The sequence below is a fragment of the Salvelinus alpinus genome, chromosome 33 (assembly GCF_045679555.1).
Source record: "Salvelinus alpinus chromosome 33, SLU_Salpinus.1, whole genome shotgun sequence".
Lineage (NCBI taxonomy): Eukaryota > Metazoa > Chordata > Actinopteri > Salmoniformes > Salmonidae > Salvelinus > Salvelinus alpinus.
In genome coordinates this window covers 23,319,252-23,341,834 of record NC_092118.1, presented here as the reverse complement: position 1 = coordinate 23,341,834, position 22,583 = coordinate 23,319,252, and the positions used below count along the sequence as shown (strand labels likewise).

The 22,583-nt window shown below is 44.4% G+C and overlaps 1 protein-coding gene across 15 annotated transcripts in view; it reads right to left on the bottom strand.

The window, feature by feature from the left end:
• plekha7b (pleckstrin homology domain containing, family A member 7b) overlaps positions 1-22,583 on the bottom strand; it is a 173,839-nt gene that overhangs the window by 19,021 nt on the left and 132,235 nt on the right. For 7 of the 15 annotated variants that reach the window (XM_071380879.1, XM_071380883.1, XM_071380885.1 and 4 more), the window contains 13 exons: positions 20,420-20,488; positions 19,308-19,388; positions 19,039-19,188; positions 18,761-18,862; positions 18,527-18,638; positions 18,106-18,275; positions 17,794-17,985; positions 17,601-17,715; positions 17,262-17,356; positions 13,193-13,438; positions 9,217-9,438; positions 8,859-8,992; positions 8,603-8,748 (listed from right to left, as the gene is read on the bottom strand). In XM_071380879.1, the coding sequence (XP_071236980.1) occupies positions 8,603-8,748; positions 8,859-8,992; positions 9,217-9,438; positions 13,193-13,438; positions 17,262-17,356; positions 17,601-17,715; positions 17,794-17,985; positions 18,106-18,275; positions 18,527-18,638; positions 18,761-18,862; positions 19,039-19,188; positions 19,308-19,388; positions 20,420-20,488 (1,834 nt within the window). Of the gene's footprint in view, positions 1-8,602; positions 8,749-8,858; positions 8,993-9,216; positions 9,439-13,192; positions 13,439-17,261; positions 17,357-17,600; positions 17,716-17,793; positions 17,986-18,105; positions 18,276-18,526; positions 18,639-18,760; positions 18,863-19,038; positions 19,189-19,307; positions 19,389-20,419; positions 20,489-21,566; positions 21,648-22,583 lie in introns of all 15 variants that reach the window. The other 8 variants (XM_071380878.1, XM_071380877.1, XM_071380884.1 and 5 more) reach the window with 2 other exon arrangements.

The window sequence follows — 22,583 nt, the reverse complement described above, 5'->3', positions numbered from 1 at the left end:
TGTGTCCAGTTGTGTGTGTTGGTATTACTGCAGAGTGTGTGTCCAGTTGTGTGTGTTGGTATTACTGCAGAGTGTGTGTCCAGTTGTGTGTGTTGGTATTACTGCAGAGTGTGTGTCCAGTTGTGTGTGTTGGTATTACTGCAGAGTGTGTGTCCAGTTGTGTGTGTTGGTATTACTGCAGAGTGTGTGTCCAGTTGTGTGTGTTGGTATTACTGCAGAGTGTGTGTCCAGTTGTGTGTGTTGGTATTACTGTAGAGTGTGTCCAGGTGTGTGTGTTGGTATTACTGCAGAGTGTGTGTCCAGTTGTGTGTGTTGGTATTACTGCAGAGAGTGTGTCCAGTTGTGTGTGTTGGTATTACTACAGAGAGTGTGTCCAGTTGTGTGTGTTGGTATTACTGCAGAGTGTGTGTCCAGTTGTGTGTGTTGGTATTACTACAGAGTGTGTCCAGTTGTGTGTGTTGGTATTACTGCAGAGTGTGTGTCCAGTTGTGTGTGTCCAGTTGTGTGTGTTGGTATTACTGCAGAGTGTGTGTCCAGTTGTGTGTGTTGGTATTACTGCAGAGTGTGTCCAGTTGTGTGTGTTGGTATTACTGCAGTGTGTCCAGTTGTGTGTGTTGGTATTACTGCAGAGTGTGTGTCCAGTTGTGTGTGTCCAGTTGTGTGTGTTGGTATTACTGCAGAGTGTGTGTCCAGTTGTGTGTGTCCAGTTGTGTGTGTTGGTATTACTGCAGAGTGTGTGTCCAGTTGTGTGTGTTGGTATTACTGCAGAGTGTGTGTCCAGTTGTGTGTGTTGGTATTACTGCAGAGTGTGTGTCCAGTTGTGTGTGTTGGTATTACTGCAGAGAGTGTGTCCAGTTGTGTGTGTCCAGTTGTGTGTGTTGGTATTACTGCAGTGTGTCCAGTTGTGTGTGTTGGTATTACTGCAGAGTGTGTGTCCAGTTGTGTGTGTTGGTATTACTGTAGAGTGTGTCCAGTTGTGTGTGTTGGTATTACTGCAGAGTGTGTGTCCAGTTGTGTGTGTTGGTATTACTACAGAGTGTGTCCAGTTGTGTGTGTTGGTATTACTGCAGAGTGTGTGTCCAGTTGTGTGTGTTGGTATTACTGCAGAGAGTGTGTCCAGTTGTGTGTGTTGGTATTACTGCAGAGTGTGTCCAGTTGTGTGTGTTGGTATTACTGCAGAGTGTGTGTCCAGTTGTGTGTGTCCAGTTTTGTGTGTTGGTATTACTGCAGAGTGTGTGTCCAGTTGTGTGTGTTGGTATTACTGCAGAGTGTGTCCAGTTGTGTGTGTTGGTATTACTGCAGAGAGTGTGTCCAGTTGTGTGTGTTGGTATTACTGCAGAGTGTGTCCAGTTGTGTGTGTTGGTATTACTGCAGAGAGTGTGTCCAGTTGTGTGTGTTGGTATTACTGCAGAGTGTGTGTCCAGTTGTGTGTGTTGGTATTACTGCAGAGTGTGTGTCCAGTTGTGTGTGTCCAGTTGTGTGTGTTGGTATTACTGTAGAGTGTGTGTCCAGTTGTGTGTGTTGGTATTACTGCAGAGTGTGTGTCCAGTTGTGTGTGTTGGTATTACTGCAGAGTGTGTGTCCAGTTGTGTGTGTTGGTATTACTGCAGAGTGTGTGTCCAGTTGTGTGTGTTGGTATTACTGCAGAGTGTGTGTCCAGTTGTGTGTGTTGGTATTACTGCAGATGTAGTCCAGTTGTGTGTGTTGGAATTACTGCAGAGTGTGTGTCCAGTTGTGTGTGTCCAGTTGTGTGTGTTGGTATTACTGCAGAGTGTGTGTCCAGTTGTGTGTGTTGGTATTACTGCAGAGTGTGTGTCCAGTTGTGTGTGTTGGTATTACTGCAGAGTGTGTGTCCAGTTGTGTGTGTTGGTATTACTGCAGAGTGTGTGTCCAGTTGTGTGTGTTGGTATTACTGCAGAGTGTGTGTCCAGTTGTGTGTGTTGGTATTACTGCAGAGTGTGTGTCCAGTTGTGTGTGTTGGTATTACTGCAGAGTGTGTGTCCAGTTGTGTGTGTTGGTATTACTGCAGAGTGTGTGTCCAGTTGTGTGTGTTGGTATTACTGCAGAGTGTGTGTCCAGTTGTGTGTGTTGGTATTACTGCAGAGTGTGTGTCCAGTTGTGTGTGTTGGTATTACTGCAGAGTGTGTGTCCAGTTGTGTGTGTTGGTATTACTGCAGAGTGTGTGTCCAGTTGTGTGTGTTGGTATTACTGTAGAGTGTGTCCAGGTGTGTGTGTTGGTATTACTGCAGAGTGTGTGTCCAGTTGTGTGTGTTGGTATTACTGCAGAGAGTGTGTCCAGTTGTGTGTGTTGGTATTACTGCAGAGTGTGTGTCCAGTTGTGTGTGTTGGTATTACTGCAGAGTGTGTGTCCAGTTGTGTGTGTTGGTATTACTGCAGAGTGTGTCCAGTTGTGTGTGTTGGTATTACTGCAGAGTGTGTGTCCAGTTGTGTGTGTCCAGTTGTGTGTGTTGGTATTACTGCAGAGTGTGTGTCCAGTTGTGTGTGTTGGTATTACTGCAGAGTGTGTCCAGTTGTGTGTGTTGGTATTACTGCAGTGTGTCCAGTTGTGTGTGTTGGTATTACTGCAGTGTGTGTGTCCAGTTGTGTGTGTCCAGTTGTGTGTGTTGGTATTACTGCAGAGTGTGTGTCCAGTTGTGTGTGTCCAGTTGTGTGTGTTGGTATTACTGCAGAGTGTGTGTCCAGTTGTGTGTGTTGGTATTACTGCAGAGTGTGTGTCCAGTTGTGTGTGTTGGTATTACTGCAGTGTGTGTGTCCAGTTGTGTGTGTTGGTATTACTGCAGAGAGTGTGTCCAGTTGTGTGTGTTGGTATTACTGCAGAGTGTGTGTCCAGTTGTGTGTGTTGGTATTACTGTAGAGTGTGTGTCCAGTTGTGTGTGTTGGTATTACTGCAGAGTGTGTCCAGTTGTGTGTGTCCAGTTGTGTGTGTTGGTATTACTGCAGAGAGTGTGTCCAGTTGTGTGTGTCCAGTTGTGTGTGTTGGTATTACTGCAGTGTGTCCAGTTGTGTGTGTTGGTATTACTGCAGAGAGTGTGTCCAGTTGTGTGTGTTGGTATTACTGCAGTGTGTGTCCAGTTGTGTGTGTCCAGTTGTGTGTGTTGGTATTACTGCAGAGTGTGTGTCCAGTTGTGTGTGTCCAGTTGTGTGTGTTGGTATTACTGCAGAGTGTGTGTCCAGTTGTGTGTGTTGGTATTACTGCAGAGTGTGTGTCCAGTTGTGTGTGTTGGTATTACTGCAGTGTGTGTGTCCAGTTGTGTGTGTTGGTATTACTGCAGAGAGTGTGTCCAGTTGTGTGTGTTGGTATTACTGCAGAGTGTGTGTCCAGTTGTGTGTGTTGGTATTACTGTAGAGTGTGTGTCCAGTTGTGTGTGTTGGTATTACTGCAGAGTGTGTCCAGTTGTGTGTGTCCAGTTGTGTGTGTTGGTATTACTGCAGAGAGTGTGTCCAGTTGTGTGTGTCCAGTTGTGTGTGTTGGTATTACTGCAGTGTGTCCAGTTGTGTGTGTTGGTATTACTGCAGAGAGTGTGTCCAGTTGTGTGTGTTGGTATTACTGCAGAGTGTGTCCAGTTGTGTGTGTTGGTATTACTGCAGAGTGTGTGTCCAGTTGTGTGTGTTGGTATTACTGCAGAGTGTGTGTCCAATTGTGTGTGTCCAGTTGTGTGTGTTGGTATTACTGTAGAGTGTGTGTCCAGTTGTGTGTGTTGGTATTACTGCAGAGTGTGTGTCCAGTTGTGTGTGTTGGTATTACTGCAGAGTGTGTGTCCAGTTGTGTGTGTCCAGTTGTGTGTGTTGGTATTACTGTAGAGTGTGTGTCCAGTTGTGTGTGTTGGTATTACTGCAGAGTGTGTGTCCAGTTGTGTGTGTTGGTATTACTGCAGAGTGTGTGTCCAGTTGTGTGTGTTGGTATTACTGCAGAGTGTGTGTCCAGTTGTGTGTGTTGGTATTACTGCAGAGTGTGTCCAGTTGTGTGTGTTGGTATTACTGCAGAGTGTGTGTCCAGTTGTGTGTGTTGGTATTACTGCAGAGTGTGTGTCCAGTTGTGTGTGTCCAGTTGTGTGTGTTGGTATTACTGTAGAGTGTGTGTCAAGTTGTGTGTGTTGGTATTACTGCAGAGAGTGTGTCCAGTTGTGTATGTTGGTATTACTGCAGAGTGTGTGTCCAGTTGTGTGTGTTGGTATTACTGTAGAGTGTGTGTCCAGTTGTGTGTGTTGGTATTACTGCAGAGTGTGTCCAGTTGTGTGTGTCCAGTTGTGTGTGTTGGTATTACTGCAGAGAGTGTGTCCAGTTGTGTGTGTCCAGTTGTGTGTGTTGGTATTACTGCAGTGTGTCCAGTTGTGTGTGTTGGTATTACTGCAGAGAGTGTGTCCAGTTGTGTGTGTCCAGTTGTGTGTGTTGGTATTACTGTAGAGTGTGTGTCCAGTTGTGTGTGTTGGTATTACTGTAGAGAGTGTGTCCAGTTGTGTGTGTTGGTATTACTGCAGAGTGTGTCCAGTTGTGTGTGTTGGTATTACTGCAGAGAGTGTGTCCAGTTGTGTGTGTCCAGTTGTGTGTGTTGGTATTACTGCAGAGTGTGTCCAGTTGTGTGTGTTGGTATTACTGCAGAGTGTGTGTCCAGTTGTGTGTGTCCAGTTGTGTGTGTTGGTATTACTGCAGAGTGTGTGTCCAGTTGTGTGTGTTGGTATTACTGCAGAGTGTGTCCAGTTGTGTGTGTTGGTATTACTGCAGTGTGTCCAGTTGTGTGTGTTGGTATTACTGCAGAGTGTGTGTCCAGTTGTGTGTGTCCAGTTGTGTGTGTTGGTATTACTGCAGAGTGTGTGTCCAGTTGTGTGTGTCCAGTTGTGTGTGTTGGTATTACTGCAGAGTGTGTGTCCAGTTGTGTGTGTTGGTATTACTGCAGAGTGTGTGTCCAGTTGTGTGTGTTGGTATTACTGCAGTGTGTGTGTCCAGTTGTGTGTGTTGGTATTACTGCAGAGAGTGTGTCCAGTTGTGTGTGTTGGTATTACTGCAGAGTGTGTGTCCAGTTGTGTGTGTTGGTATTACTGTAGAGTGTGTGTCCAGTTGTGTGTGTTGGTATTACTGCAGAGTGTGTGTCCAGTTGTGTGTGTTGGTATTACTGTAGAGTGTCCAGTTGTGTGTGTTGGTATTACTGCAGAGTGTGTGTCCAGTTGTGTGTGTTGGTATTACTGCAGAGTGTGTGTCCAGTTGTGTGTGTTGGTATTACTGCAGAGAGTGTGTCCAGTTGTGTGTGTTGGTATTACTGCAGAGAGTCCAGTTGTGTGTGTTGGTATTACTGCAGAGAGTCCAGTTGTGTGTGTTGGTATTACTGTAGAGTGTGTGTCCAGTTGTGTGTGTTGGTATTACTGTAGAGTGTGTGTCCAGTTGTGTGTGTTGGTATTACTGTAGAGAGTGTGTCCAGTTGTGTGTGTTGGTATTACTGCAGTGTCCAGTTGTGTGTGTTGGTATTACTGCAGAGTGTGTGTCCAGTTGTGTGTGTTGGTATTACTGTAGAGTGTGTGTCCAGTTGTGTGTGTTGGTATTACTGTAGAGTGTGTGTCCAGTTGTGTGTGTTTGTATTACTGCAGAGTGTGTGTCCAGTTGTGTGTGTTGGTATTACTGTAGAGAGTGTGTCCAGTTGTGTGTGTTGGTATTACTGTAGAGTGTGTGTCCAGTTGTGTGTGTTGGTATTACTGTAGAGTGTGTGTCCAGTTGTGTGTGTTGGTATTACTGCAGAGTGTCCAGTTGTGTGTGTTGGTATTACTGCAGAGTGTCCAGTTGTGTGTGTTGGTATTACTGCAGAGTGTGTGTCCAGTTGTGTGTGTTGGTATTACTGTAGAGTGTGTGTCCAGTTGTGTGTGTTGGTATTACTGCAGAGAGTGTGTCCAGTTGTGTGTGTTGGTATTACTGCAGAGTGTGTGTCCAGTTGTGTGTGTTGGTATTACTGTAGAGTGTGTGTCCAGTTGTGTGTGTTGGTATTACTGCAGAGTGTGTCCAGTTGTGTGTGTCCAGTTGTGTGTGTTGGTATTACTGCAGAGAGTGTGTCCAGTTGTGTGTGTCCAGTTGTGTGTGTTGGTATTACTGCAGTGTGTCCAGTTGTGTGTGTTGGTATTACTGCAGAGAGTGTGTCCAGTTGTGTGTGTTGGTATTACTGCAGAGTGTGTCCAGTTGTGTGTGTTGGTATTACTGCAGAGTGTGTGTCCAGTTGTGTGTGTTGGTATTACTGCAGAGTGTGTGTCCAGATGTGTGTGTCCAGTTGTGTGTGTTGGTATTACTGTAGAGTGTGTGTCCAGTTGTGTGTGTTGGTATTACTGCAGAGTGTGTGTCCAGTTGTGTGTGTTGGTATTACTGCAGAGTGTGTGTCCAGTTGTGTGTGTCCAGTTGTGTGTTGGTATTACTGTAGAGTGTGTGTCCAGTTGTGTGTGTTGGTATTACTGCAGAGTGTGTGTCCAGTTGTGTGTGTTGGTATTACTGCAGAGTGTGTGTCCAGTTGTGTGTGTTGGTATTACTGCAGAGTGTGTGTCCAGTTGTGTGTGTTGGTATTACTGCAGAGTGTGTCCAGTTGTGTGTGTTGGTATTACTGCAGAGTGTGTGTCCAGTTGTGTGTGTTGGTATTACTGCAGAGTGTGTGTCCAGTTGTGTGTGTTGGTATTACTGCAGAGTGTGTCCAGTTGTGTGTGTCCAGTTGTGTGTGTTGGTATTACCGCAGAGAGTGTGTCCAGTTGTGTGTGTCCAGTTGTGTGTGTTGGTATTACTGCAGTGTGTCCAGTTGTGTGTGTTGGTATTACTGCAGAGAGTGTGTCCAGTTGTGTGTGTCCAGTTGTGTGTGTTGGTATTACTGTAGAGTGTGTGTCCAGTTGTGTGTGTTGGTATTACTGTAGAGAGTGTGTCCAGTTGTGTGTGTTGGTATTACTGCAGAGTGTGTCCAGTTGTGTGTGTTGGTATTACTGCAGAGAGTGTGTCCAGTTGTGTGTGTCCAGTTGTGTGTGTTGGTATTACTGCAGAGTGTGTCCAGTTGTGTGTGTTGGTATTACTGCAGAGTGTGTGTCCAGTTGTGTGTGTCCAGTTGTGTGTGTTGGTATTACTGCAGAGTGTGTGTCCAGTTGTGTGTGTTGGTATTACTGCAGAGTGTGTCCAGTTGTGTGTGTTGGTATTACTGCAGTGTGTCCAGTTGTGTGTGTTGGTATTACTGCAGAGTGTGTGTCCAGTTGTGTGTGTCCAGTTGTGTGTGTTGGTATTACTGCAGAGTGTGTGTCCAGTTGTGTGTGTCCAGTTGTGTGTGTTGGTATTACTGCAGAGTGTGTGTCCAGTTGTGTGTGTTGGTATTACTGCAGAGTGTGTGTCCAGTTGTGTGTGTTGGTATTACTGCAGTGTGTGTGTCCAGTTGTGTGTGTTGGTATTACTGCAGAGAGTGTGTCCAGTTGTGTGTGTTGGTATTACTGCAGAGTGTGTGTCCAGTTGTGTGTGTTGGTATTACTGTAGAGTGTGTGTCCAGTTGTGTGTGTTGGTATTACTGCAGAGTGTGTGTCCAGTTGTGTGTGTTGGTATTACTGTAGAGTGTCCAGTTGTGTGTGTTGGTATTACTGCAGAGTGTGTGTCCAGTTGTGTGTGTTGGTATTACTGCAGAGTGTGTGTCCAGTTGTGTGTGTTGGTATTACTGCAGAGAGTGTGTCCAGTTGTGTGTGTTGGTATTACTGCAGAGAGTCCAGTTGTGTGTGTTGGTATTACTGCAGAGAGTCCAGTTGTGTGTGTTGGTATTACTGTAGAGTGTGTGTCCAGTTGTGTGTGTTGGTATTACTGTAGAGTGTGTGTCCAGTTGTGTGTGTTGGTATTACTGTAGAGAGTGTGTCCAGTTGTGTGTGTTGGTATTACTGCAGTGTGTCCAGTTGTGTGTGTTGGTATTACTGCAGAGTGTGTCCAGTTGTGTGTGTTGGTATTACTGTAGAGTGTGTGTCCAGTTGTGTGTGTTGGTATTACTGTAGAGTGTGTGTCCAGTTGTGTGTGTTGGTATTACTGCAGAGTGTGTGTCCAGTTGTGTGTGTTGGTATTACTGTAGAGAGTGTGTCCAGTTGTGTGTGTTGGTATTACTGTAGAGTGTGTGTCCAGTTGTGTGTGTTGGTATTACTGTAGAGTGTGTGTCCAGTTGTGTGTGTTGGTATTACTGCAGAGTGTCCAGTTGTGTGTGTTGGTATTACTGCAGAGTGTCCAGTTGTGTGTGTTGGTATTACTGCAGAGTGTGTGTCCAGTTGTGTGTGTTGGTATTACTGTAGAGTGTGTGTCCAGTTGTGTGTGTTGGTATTACTGTAGAGTGTGTGTCCAGTTGTGTGTGTTGGTATTACTTTAGAGAGTGTGTCCAGTTGTGTGTGTTGGTATTACTGTAGAGTGTGTGTCCAGTTGTGTGTGTTGGTATTACTGTAGAGTGTGTGTCCAGTTGTGTGTGTTGGTATTACTGCAGAGTGTCCAGTTGTGTGTGTTGGTATTACTGCAGAGTGTCCAGTTGTGTGTGTTGGTATTACTGCAGAGTGTGTGTCCAGTTGTGTGTGTTGGTATTACTGCAGAGTGTGTGTCCAGTTGTGTGTGTTGGTATTACCTGCGACCTGCTTGCTCTTGAGGGAGGCCTCTGAGGCCAGGGCGTAAGACATGGTGATGATCCTCTCCTGCTTCAGTAGGGCTGAGTCCAGACCCAGCACCTCTGGCTTATCCACGGCCACAGAGGGCCCCGCCAGGATCTGAACACTTATCACACACACACACACACCCCACACACCATTACACAATGAATTGAATGGCCTGTCAAACTGATCTTCCATATTGGCCCAGTGAGTAGTGGTGGTGCTGTAATATACCTGGACTTGGCCAGAATGTTCTTGATGCGCTCCATGTTGCGATGGCGAGCCTCCACCTCCTGAGGGCTGAGAGGTTCCTCAGGGTCTGTGTCTATGTAGCGCTCAGGAATTAACACCTTCTGAGGTTTGGCCAGCTACACACAGAGAAACACACACAGTAGAGGTTTCCTACTAACAGCTATTCAACTCTAGTACCATTATTGTAGGGATTAGGGAATATAACCATTGAAGCTGAAAACAAGTCTATTCAATTGTTTAAACAACATGGTGAAAGTACTAAATCCTTAATGAAATGTTAAAGTGAACAGCTCTGACTTGGTGAGGTTTGATGGTGGAGGTGGTGAGGGTCAGGCTGTACCTCTCGGCTGAGGTCCAGGTCATAGTCCAGCGTCTCCAGGTCCGCCTCCTGGGTAAGTGTGGACGTGGCTGTAGAGCGGAGGGTCAGCCACTCGTCTGACTGGGACCGAGGTCTATCACTGTGCTCGGCTGGACACTCCTCGCCCTGGACCACGCCCCGCGCCTCCTCCCCTTGCACCGCCCGCTCCAGCAACTGCAGGTCAAACTCCTGCTCTCGCCTCCACTGGAGGAGGAGGGGTAAACAGACATGACAGTTACACACAACCATACTGCTGCTTCACAGACACAACAGTTATACACCAACACAACCATACTGCTGCTTCACAGACACAACAGTTATACACCAACACAACCATACTGCTGCTTCACAGACACAACAGTTATACACCAACACAACCATACTGCTGCTTCACAGACAACAGTTACACACCAACACAACCATACTGCTGCTTCACAGACACAACAGTTACACACCAACACTACCATACTGCTGCTTCACAGACACAACAGTTACACACCAACACTACCATACTGCTGCTTCACAGACACAACAGTTACACACCAACACAACCATACTGCTGCTTCACAGACACAACAGTTACACACCAACACTACCATACTGCTGCTTCACAGACAACAGTTACACACCAACACAACCATACTACTGCTTCACAGACAACAGTTACACACCAACACTACCATACTACTGCTTCACAGACAACAGTTATACACCGAAACAACCATACGACTGCTTCACAGACATAACAGTTACACATCGAAACAACCATACGACTGCTTCACAGACATAACAGTTACACACCAACACAACCATACTGCTGCTTCACAGACACAACAGTTACACACCGAAACAACCATACTGCTGCTTCACAGACACAACAGTTATACACCGAAACAACCATACGACTGCTTCACAGACACAACAGTTACACACCAACACAACCATACTGCTGCTTCACAGACACAACAGTTACACATCGAAACAACCATACTGCGGCTTCACAGACACAACAGTTACACACTGAAACAACCATACTGCTGCTTCACAGACATAACAGTTACACATCAATAGAACCATACTGCGGCTTCACAGACACAACAGTTACACACCGAAACAACCTTACTGCTGCTTCACAGACATAACAGTTACACATCAATAGAACCATACTGCGGCTTCACAGACACAACAGTTACACACCAACACAACCATACTGCTGCTTCACAGACACAACAGTTACACATCGAAACAACCATACGACTGCTTCACAGACACAACAGTTACACATCAATAGAACCATACTGCGGCTTCACAGACACAACAGTTACACACCGAAACAACCATACTGCTGCTTCACAGACATAACAGTTACACATCAATAGAACCATACTGCGGCTTCACAGACACAACAGTTACACACCGAAACAACCATACTGCTGCTTCACAGACACAACAGTTACACATAGAAACAACCATACGACTGCTTCACAGACACAACAGTTACACATCAATAGAACCATACTGCTGCTTCACAGACACAACCGTTACACACCAACACAACCATACTGCTGCTTCACAGACACAACAGTTACACACCAATACAACCATACTGCTGCTTCACAGACACAACAGTTACACACCAACACAACCATACTGCTGCTTCACAGACACAACAGTTACACATCAATACAACCATACTGCTGCTTCACAGACACAACAGTTACACACCAATACAACCATACTGCTGCTTCACAGACACAACAGTTACACATCAATACAACCATACTGCGGCTTCACAGACACAACAGTTACACATCAATACAACCATACTGCGGCTTCACAGACACAACAGTTACACACCAATACAACCATACTGCTGATTCACAGACACAACAGTGATACACCAAAACAACCACATTATTAGTCCCCTTTCCAACTGTTGACTCAGGATTTGTTGCTACAATTTCATGTTAACATCCAGTGTGAGACTCTACAGACATTGATGTGTTCTTCTCTGTAGCTATACTGTATATTGTGCATTTTCCCTTAAAAAAAAGAAGATATTTCTGTGTGTTTTCCATTCAAACATACATACACAGTGGCATACAATATGACAAATGCAACACTATTGTCCACAGGCAAAAGCACCAGCGTGTACAGGACTGTTGATGGGGGTGCAGTACGAGTGCTAAGCTCTCAGACCACGGAATGCATCACTCTACTTGTGCAGTCAGTGATTCGGGAGAAGATGAGAAGAGAGGGATCCATCTAGCTACATTCATTTACATGTACATATTGGTCCCAGGCATCATTGTGCTTACTAGACGAAAATAAAAATGTCCAGTGCAGTAAATACCACAAATACATATTTAATACACATGCAATGAAGAAAAAACACATGGCAAGCATGCATTTATTATGAAAATGTGTGTTTATTTCTTATTTGCAAACCTCTACATTAAATATGTGGAGAAGAGGGAGGGAGCTTAGTAGATGATCCTCCATTTGCAGATAAACAGAGAAATAATATGCTGACTTGAGTTCTGATACGACTGTAAATGATTGGCACAATGGATAAAGGTAGTGGCACACGGATGCATGTACTTTACATTAGGCATTGCTGTATGTAGAGTCAGTTAACAAGGAGAGATAAGTGGTGGTAAGATCTACAAGTCACCACAATCAGAACTGCATTCACATTGCTAAAGTCACTCCTTAGAAGCTTTTACTCATATACAAAGACTAATCGACTAAAAAGCACATTATTAGACGGATGTTGCATCGTATCAAACTCCAGGCAATATGAAATGTATATGCTGATGAGTCAATAGATGATCATTAGAAAATGTTTAATCCGACAGTCTATATCCACACTTGTAATGATTAGAGAGCTCTTTAAAATGGCAGTGAAAATAAATAACGTAAAAAGTCTAGTTTTTTTAATCTGCAGGATTGTGTGTGTTTTGTCTGAGCAACACAACGAGACCTGGTTAGAGAATGACAGACTGTTCTAGAAGAAGGGTATGTGGTTAGTATCTTAGCAGTGGCCTGCACTAGTGGAGTGATAGGAACACAGACTGAAACACTGTCATGGAGCCTGAGAGAAGGTCAAACTGCAGTTTAGTCAGGGTGGGAGAGATGGAGAGAGTTATTAGCTGCTGTGTGTATCTCCAGTATTGAGGTAACATTAGAGAAATGCTGAGAGAACACTTGTTTAGCCAGGGGTGGGTGTAGGGAGGAGAGAGGTAATGGCTATGGGTCGTTAATGCAGCAGTAGGGATATGATTCAGTGTAGCACAATCAATCAACTACAATCAACCCCCACAAAGCTGATTTACTGAAGCTGCATTAATGCATCAGTGTTTAGTACTAATAATTCACATGAAGATTCTCACAAGCTAACCAATAAAAAGCACTTTGACACAGTTAAAGATGGCCGACATATAAGAATGCCGTTTCCATATCTCCCAGGGCCTTTAATAGAGTTCAGGAAGTGAGGTTAATCATTACCATGATCAGTATCATAGCAGAGTCTACTTCATTAGAGACAGACTGTAGTCTAAAATACATTATGTGAATATCTCTCAATCCTTTCAATCATTTTTTTTGCAATGGAGTCAAGGACATTTGAAATCAGGGGCCCCACCTATTCTGTCCTTTCTGTTATTGCATATTCATAGTCCTTCACTTCCTAGGTGAGAACACCAGTAGTTCCACCTGCATGTCACACCACAGCATCTCTCACCTCTCACCTCATCACAGCAGTCAATTCTCACACCCACTTACCTGCTGTACCAGCTAGTTCACACCAACTCACACACTCAAACTCACATCAACGGCACTATGAAAACCCTACGAACTGACATGTATTAGTGGTCGCATGCATTGTTACTTCTGCATGCATTGTAGCTGTAGCTCTAATGGTCATGCTTTAGGCGTGTGAGGCGTAGCTCTAACGTACTGAGCCCAGGTCTGCGGAAAGAGGGCGTTGCTGTGATGATGAGGAGGCCTGGCGTTCTCCTTGACTCAGGGTCCTCTTGCGCTGGCGGACCAGAGCTTTCTGGTGCCTCTTCAGCCTCTGCAGCTGCTCCTCAGCACTCATCCTCCCCCTGCTCTGCTGCTGCTCCTCAGCACTCATCCTCCCCCTGCTCTGCTGCTGCAGCACATCCCCAGAGTACAGACGCTCCAAGGCACTCTTTGGTCTCTCCTGAGAGGAGGGAATAAATTAAAACAGCCCACAACACCAGCAAGAGAGAGCGGGAGGGAGGGAGCAGGGGAGAGGATTGCAAAGGAAGAAGGGGAGACAGACAGGGAGAAAGAGAGCAGATTAAACGAAAGACGAGGAATGGGTTAGAGAAGGCTGAAGGGAGAGAGTTTAGGTGCCACCATCATTTTACATTAGATCAAGATGCAAAAAAGTCTGGGAGTTTTTAACAATGAGAGCTTTAGAATGTTGAAGAAATCCCATTAAAGTGGATGATTTTGTGGGGGGAGGACAAAAAGCTTAATAGTTTAAAAGTATACATTTGATCAAAAAGCTGTATACAAGAACACTATTCCAGACCGGTATGCATGTTTCAAATTTTGAATTGGGTTTCTAGCTAAATCTCGGCCTGCACTCCCTGACACTGAGTTCTCGGTCCATGATGCAACATTAAAGAGGTTCTCCTGTACTTGTGTACACTTTTTAGCCAGTAGATCTAAAAGTTGCGCTCACAAGTCAAAAGTGGTCCCTGAAAATTGCTTACTACGTCACATACACTATATATACAAAAGTATGTGGACATTTTATAAATAACCGAATCCCATCAAATTAGTGGATTCGGTTATTTCAGCCACACCCATTGCTGACAGGTGTATAAAATCGAGCACACAGCCATGCAATCTCCATAGACAAACATTGGCAGTAGAATGGCCTTACTGAAGAGCTCAGTGACTTTCAACATGAGACCGTCATAGGATGCCACCTTTCCAACAAGTCAGTTCGTCAAAGTTCTGACCTGCTAGAGCTGCCCCGGTCAACTGTAAGTGATCTTATTGTGAAATGTAAACATCTAGGAGCAACAACGTCTCAGCCGCAAAGTGGTTGACAACACAAGCTCACAGAACAGGACCGCCGAGTGCTGTCCTCGGTTCCAACACTCACTTTTGAGTTCCAAACTGCCTCTGGAAGCAACATCAGCACAAGAACTGTTTGTCGGGAGCTTCATGAAATCGGTTTCCATGGACGAGCAGCTGCACACAAGCCTAAGATCACCATGTGCAATACCAAGTGTCGGCTGGAGTGGTGTAAAGCTCGTCGCCATTGGACTCTGGAGCAGTGTAAAAACGCGTTTTCTGAAGTGATGAATCACGCTTCACCATCTGGCAGACCGACGGACGAATCTGGGTTGCCAGGAGAATGCCACCTGCCCGAATGCATAGTGCCAACTGTAAAGTTTGGTGGAGGAGAAATAATGGTCTGGGGCTGTTTTTCATGGTTCTGGCTAGGCCCCTTAGTTCCAGTTTAGGGAAATCTTAATGCGACAGCATACAATGACATTCTAGACAATTCTGTGCTTCCAACTTTGAGGCAACCGTTTGGGGAAGGCCCTTTCCTCTTTCAGCATGACAATGCCCCCGTGCACAAACGAGGTCATACAGAAATGGTTTGTTGAGATCGGTGTGGAAGAACTTGACTGGCCTGCACAGACCCCTGATCTCAACCCCATCGAACACTGCCCAACATCAGTGGCCGACCTCACTAATGTTCTTGTGGCTGAATGGAAGCAAGTCCACGCAGCAATGTTCCAACATCTAGTGGAAAGTCTTCCCAGAAGTTTTGTGGCTGTTACAGCAGCAAAGACGGGACAAACTCCATATTAATGCCCATGATTTTGGAATGAGATGTTTGACGATTGTCCACATACTTTTGGTCATGTAGATATGTGCATGTGGGGAACAATGCAGGTAAAATGTCGCAGCACAGCTTCCAGAATTTGTTTTGCTTTCAAACTCGGGATTTCGTGGCTAATTGAACTAAGACAGTAATTCTGCTCATATTATGCATTTATGATCTACATATTGACACATCCAGCCCAAAGCGGGAGGTTTAAAAATACTTAGTAGTCGCCAAAGTTCCGTAGCAAGTCTTTAAACCAGTCATTCATTAGTATTGCATAGGCTGTCTTGCACCCCCTCAAGTTGTAGATGATAGGTTATTTAAAAGGCGGCAGAAATTCCTGATTTGGCCTCGTTTTAGATTTGGTTCATTAAGAAATGCTAGCGGCCATGACTGAATTCAAACGTGAGTTGATTTCAGGGTGTAGTTTGATGTGGGTGTTTTGTGTGTGTGTGTTCGCAGGTGGGAAGAGTTAGCCAAATTCTTTCACCAATTAGATTTATCTGGCTGGTGTGCGACTGTGGCAAAGTTGGTTTGACTTTGGATAGCCCATCTCCCATCTAGTTAGGTACCGTCAATAAACTACAACGTAAATGAGACAATATTTTTATGTTAGCTTTTAATAGTTGTATATGACTTTCTACAATTTATAGTGTTTTGAGATTTTTAAGTCATTGAGCTATTGGAATTTTTACACACTGTCCCATAGCGATCTGCAAAGTCAAACCACATTTACCAAGGGCATTACGATCGGGTCGTGTGCAGCTGCACTCCGAACTGATTATTACTTGTGTGCTGCCAGCTGTGGGCATGTGGACAGGACTTAAATAAAACCAACCTTCATTTACTTTGTGACATACTCAGGTGCAAAACTCAGTTTTGAGCGAGACTCACTTTATGACCAAAAGTATTCCATTTACATTTTGTAATACATTTTTACAGTAGACTAAATGCTTCTGACTCACATTTAGGCCACATAGGCTTCTTTCTAAATGAAAAGTTGTTTTTTTAGGGGCAGTTGCTCTTTAATGTGACTTGCTCAGAAGTCACACTTTAAATAATGACTTCTTTTCTTTTTTCTTTGGAACACAATGTTTCATGCACCATTCAAACGTACAGGCCGAGATTAAGCTAGAAACCCCATTCAAAATTTAAAACATGCATACCGGTCTGGAATAGTGTTCTTGTATACAGCTTTTTGATAAAATGTATACTTTTTAAACTATTACGTTTTTTGTCCTTCCCCCCAAAAAGTCATCCACTTTAATGGGATTTCTTCAACATTCTAAAGGTCTCATTGTTAAAAACTACCAGACTTCCAACATTCTATTCACTGTAAACAATGTGACTTTCCAAACTATTTAGACAAAAACTTAGAGAAGGAAATCTTAGTCTGCGTCTCTGCTATTTAAATCTGAAACCAGAACAGAAATATATTCGACCAATCAAACGATACAGCTGCTTTAGTAACTGCATCAACTGCTTTTTCTCTCAATGTTTTGAAACAACTGCTGTTTTGACCACTTTCCCAACCACTTGGACAACAATTTAGAGCGTACGAAATCTTAGTCTACTTCTGGGCTATTCAAATCAGAACAGGAATAGCTTATACCAATCAAAAGCTACAGCTGTTTTAGTAACCGCATCACCTACCTTAATTAAGCTAACTTCACACTGTTGAATTAACTGCCGTGGAACTTTCAGAAATGTCAAATTATAGAAGTAGGGGAGCACATTCTATGAATGAAAATCACTATTTGTGTTCCTTGCTTCAGCAACACCATACTACTACTACAACAAGTCAATAATTATACTGTTACTATACCACTAGTGGCTATTATCCCACTTCTGTAATACAGTATCTACTTATACTACTACACTAGCCTACATTTCTCAATAATAGCAATTTAATCTTCTATTATAACAACACTGTTGGCCAGCTGAAATAATTCAAAAAGTTTTCTTCATGGAAAATGACCTAGTTTTTCCCATGTACTCAGCGTTTTGTACTAGATGCTGCATCTAATCAAGTCAGCTTGTCTCAGCTCCACAAAAGTAAAAGCCATGACAGGATTTATGAACAATATGTGTGCTGCCTCTCCACCTTGTCTCTTGACTCCTAGTCAGTCAGAAATAGTTGGAATCTTACCTTCAGGCCTGAGGCGGCTGAGGCTCCTCTTCTGAGGGTAACATATGAGGAGATGTTTGTGGACTGATTTAGCCTGGATGAGGAGCCAGCCGGCCCTGAGAGAAAGACAGCAAATATGAAAACACGACTCCCAAGTGAGCACAAGAGCCAAAGCATGTTCAGTGGGTACATTACAATGCACATATTTGCTGCTGGTGTGAACACTATAAAAAAAACTAGCTGTTTAGCCTTCCAAGCTGTTTGCTTATTCTGAAGAGGAAGACATTCTTCAAAGAAACAAACATGTTATTCCACTTTACATCAAGGTGCATTACATGTGTTGGACCTAGAGCTACTTACCTCTGCTTGGCAGGGTCTGGTAGCCACCATCATGCCCCAAGGCCCCCATCCTCATGTGACCAGACCCTCCCACTCCCAGAAGCTCAGGTTCACTCAGGAAGGTGCGCAGCTCCACCTGACACCCACAGAGACCGATATCAGTACCACACAGACACACAGACACACGGCTCCATAGCTCTCTCCAAACACACACCTTATTGTCGCCGTTGGTGTATTGGCCGATCTCCCTGTCCCGCTTGCGTTCGTCAGACTGTCGTTTGAGGCCTCGTACAGACGTGTGTCTGATGACGCTGGTTTCCCTGGGCGGCGGAGGCACGGCCGGGGCGTGGTCCTCAGGACTGTATAGCTGAGGTAGTGGTGGTCGGGGAGGGGCGCCCTCATCTGCCTGCAGAGAAAACAACCAACCAGCATAGCCTTTACCATCATATTCAATCCCATTTACTATCAGATAGGATAACATTCAACACTATGTCCTCTGAGTGGGAGGGGAGCGGGGGCCACTCACCCATTTTGGCACAGACATGGGGAGGGCTGCGGTGGTGTGCTGGGTGGAGGTGGGGGTTGTGGGGCTGAGGTGGGGGCTGTGCTGCTGGGCCAGTCTCATCTCTCCCAGGGAGGGACTGGCAGACAGAGAAGGCATTGACGACGGCGACACAGAAGGCACAAGTTTTCTCTCTGGAGGCACAAAAACACACACACGTAAAACACCCCCCAACACACACAACATACGCATTCAAATTACACAAGATAACACTCCAACCACAAAAGCCGAATACACATACAGACCATAATCAACTCATCCATTTTGTCCCCTGTAAATATATAAGCACATGACAAGTAACGTCCATTTCTCTCTCTACCTCGTCCTGAGCACCAGTGTGTGTTAGTAGAGGCAAGCGGAGGCAGAGCCACAGCACTCCTCTCACCTGGGTTGGTCACAGAGGAGATGGTGATTAGGTAGTTGGCTTTGCTGGAGCTGAGGCCTGCTATTACGTCTTCAACCCTCCACAACTCCCTCTTGATCTGGGACTTCTCCTTCTGCTCATAGACAAACACACACACAACCATGAACACAAACACTACAGACGTTGCTCCCATCCCTCTGGGAATCTGTATGAGAGTATGTGTTTGCAGTGGTGTGGTTGTGGTGCGATCCTGACCTGAGAGAGACCACTGCGGTTCATCTGGCCCTCCAGAGCTGTCCTCAACCAGTCTACATCTCTCTCCAGGCTGCTGTACTCGTTCCACGCATTCTCCATCTCCTGCATGGAGCAAGAGAGACATAGAGAAAGAGAGAGTAATAGAGAGAGAGCGAGAGAGAGAGAGTAAGAGAGTGAGAAAGACAGAGAGGGAGGTTGTGTGGTCAGTCAATGGGGCTGACTGTGGTCAGTCAAACCAGTGAGCTAGGCTGTGTTAGGTCAGACAGAGCAGGTCTTACCGTGGACACCTGAGAGATCTCAGCTCTGATGTGCACCACGTCCTCCTGCAGTAGTCTCTGCTGGTAGGATATCTTCTCCTGGTGGGCCGGCTGGTCCCGGTACTGCTCCATCTGCTGGTGGGACACGTCCAGCACGGACTCCAACTTGTCCTGTAGGACAGGACACCACAAGGGCATGAGGTATTCACGACAAGACCATACGGGGAAGCTAATACACACGTATACATACCCAGGCACACACACACAAACAAACACAGAAAACCCAATACCTTGTCTTCCTTGAGCGTGCGTATCGTTGTTTCCAGCTCCTGAAGGATCTTGTCTTGTTCACACAGTCGACTTAACTTGACCTGCACAGGGAACAGCAGCAGGCAGCCCAGAGAACAGAGATTGATAAGGTCTAAGACTAGGTCTATGACTAGAACAGGGGCCCTCTGCCCAGCAGCTTCTGGTAAACACCATTCAAACCACAGTGCCCAGCAGAATGAATTGATAGTCTACTGTAGTCTGCTCTGTCTGGAAATATGTCAATAAGACCCATCTCTTTGAAATGCCCTGAGGACCTCTTTTCATCTTCTCTGTGTGAAAATAAAGAAATAAAGCTTTATACTGTCTGCTTCTGGGGAATGGTAATGCCCATTATAAGTAATCATAATCAAAAATCCATATTTTGAAATTCACTTTTCAAGAGAACAGTGCTTATTGAGACTGGCATATTTGTTTCCCCGCAGAAATGGGTTATATGTTTCTGAAAACAAAATAAGACTGTCTAGTTTACCATCTTTCTCACACACTGAGTGTTTATTCTTGAGTTCTATTTATCATTCTGTTCAATTAATAATTAAGCTGTTTTTTATTTCACAGACGTATATTGTTGTTTTAATTGCATGAAATATTCATTGTTCAAACAAATTCACAAATTCTTATAAATTGTTAAACTGGAACAATGCTAATGATGAAAAGCCAAGACATCCAGCTTATTTACCTCCATTCTGAGCAAACAAAGAATTAAAAAGGCCGGATGACAGAAATCAAACTGAAAAATGTAAGAGCTTTACATCTAAAATCCCATTAATTGTATTTTTCCTTTTAAATTGAGAGCTGGAAATAAAATCCCTCGGCGATACTCTCAGGCTTTAACAGTGAAGCTGTCTGTCCCCACAGTGCTGCATCTTCGCTCTGCTCCGTTCCCTCCCTCCCTACACACCCTCTGTTTACCACAACTACAGAATACCAACTTCTCAAATCCTCAGTTCACTGTCTCTGTAGTGGGTTGTAAGATGTGAAAAACAATAGACGTTGAAGAAAAGGAGAGAGATGGATAAACTGGGTGTTTATCAGACAAGGTTTGGTTAGGGGGGGTGGGGGACGGTATACTTACATCAACATCGCTCTCTGCTATCTTAACAGGTCTCGATGGTCTGTCTTTCAGAGTTTCACGCCCTGTAACCTGCAATGCCCCAAAGGCACAAATACAACCTTACTTCTCCCAGTAATAGTTGCAAAAAAAAGTTCAACTACCCTAAATATTAAAACCAACATTCAATAGATAACACTGAACAACAACATTACAGCAATTATCAAGCAACAGCATGAGACCTTGCTAAGGACATTGGGATTGCAGAAATCACAATGTAGAACAGTTATGCAAAAATGATTCAACAAAAAAAGACTTGGGTAGTAGTATGCACAAGCCAATGCAATATGACTGCTTTAAAAGCTGTGCAAATATATTTATGGTCAAAACCAGCATCTGTGCATTTAAGAGAGGCCACAACGGAGAACCACAAAGCTGCTCTTTCCTGGCAGTGTGTCAGTGAGTTTAGTTAACGACCGTGTCCTCTTTATGAACCAAGAGAAAGGGAGGAACTAGCAGGAAATATGGCACCTCCTTCAGATCCTCTCTGTTACAGTGATAAATCAGACTTGGCCAAAGACATATCTCAGAGACATCAGTGAACTGGCCCGGTGAGAATTGATATAAATATAAGATATAGTTCAGTGTCTTTCGCTAAGAGATTTCAATTGACTTAATGCCCAAACAGAGCTAATGATTTCTGCTGATCCATTTCAAAGAGCATAGAGATGTAGGTGTGTTTACAATTATATCCAAAGCACACGTTATGTATCTGACCTTATAGCTCTGATTCTGTTAAATGATAATCAGTATTGACGTGTCTCAAAGAGCACCCTTGGGTCGTCTCTTTAGTGCTTACTAGACAAACAAAAGGAAAAGAAAGGCTGTGAAACAAAGTGCAATCCAGGGTTCAACAGCATGCAATGGGACTCCCTCTCACAGAGAGCAGAGACAGAGTCCACATCAGTCAGTCAGCACACACTGACACAGCATCACCATGATGGACTACAGTACCCAGCAGGCCAAGCTATGCACTACAGTCACAGGTGGGTCTCTCTTCTAACATGGCCACTCATCACAGCAAACACGGGCAGGTGAGGAGTGCATTACACACATTCTATTAGGAGAAGCAGTGGAATGGTCTCACTCTTTGTATGCACACCATCCTTACATTCCAACTGGACCCAAAACCTGGAGGGGTGTTTTCTAACACATTGTGTACCATAACGATCAACGGGTCAATACTTTTGATCTGTTTTAAAATAGGAAATACAGAGGTGTTACATCAATAATAGAACTCCCCACTCCAAGAAACAGAAGGTTAGTTAAGGGTTGTGGTGTTATACATACAAATCACTTCAGGAGGATCAGATGCTTTGTACTGTTGTTAATGGAAGAGAATTGCTGATAGCAGAATGTAGAATCATTACAACACACAAGGTCATTCTGCTAAAGCTGGCATTAGACTTACACTACCAGTAAAAAGTTTTAGAACACCTACACATTCAAGGATTTTTCTTTATTTTTACTATTTTCTACATTGTAGAATAATAGTGAAGACATACAACTAAACTAATAACACATGTGGAATCATGTGGTAACCAAAAGTGTTAAATATAAAATATATTTTGATATGTTTGAGATTCTTCAAATAGCCACCCTTTGCCTAGATGACAGCTTTGCACACTCTTGGCATTCTCTCAACCAGCTTCACCTGGAATGCTTTTCCAACAGTCTTGAAGTTCCCACGTATGCTGAGCACTTGTTGGCTGCTTTTCCTTTACTCTGCTGTCTGACTCATCCCAAACGTCTCAATTTGGTTGAGGTTGGGTAATTGTGGAGGCCAGGTCATCTGATGCAGCACACCATCACTCTCCTTCTTAGTAAAATAGCCCTTACACAGCCTGGAGGTGTGTTGGGTCATTGTCCTGTTGAAAAAACAAATGATAGTTCCACTAAGCCCAAACCAGATGGGATGGTATATCGCTGCAGAATGCTGTGGTAGCCATGCTGGTTAAATGTGCCTTGAATTCTAAATAAATACACCATAACACCTCCTCCTCTATGCTTTACGGTGGGAAATATACATGCGGAGATCATCCGTTCACCCACACTGCGTCTCACAAAGAAACAGCGGTTGGAACCAAAAATCTAGACTTTGGACTCCAGACCAAAGGACAAATTTCCA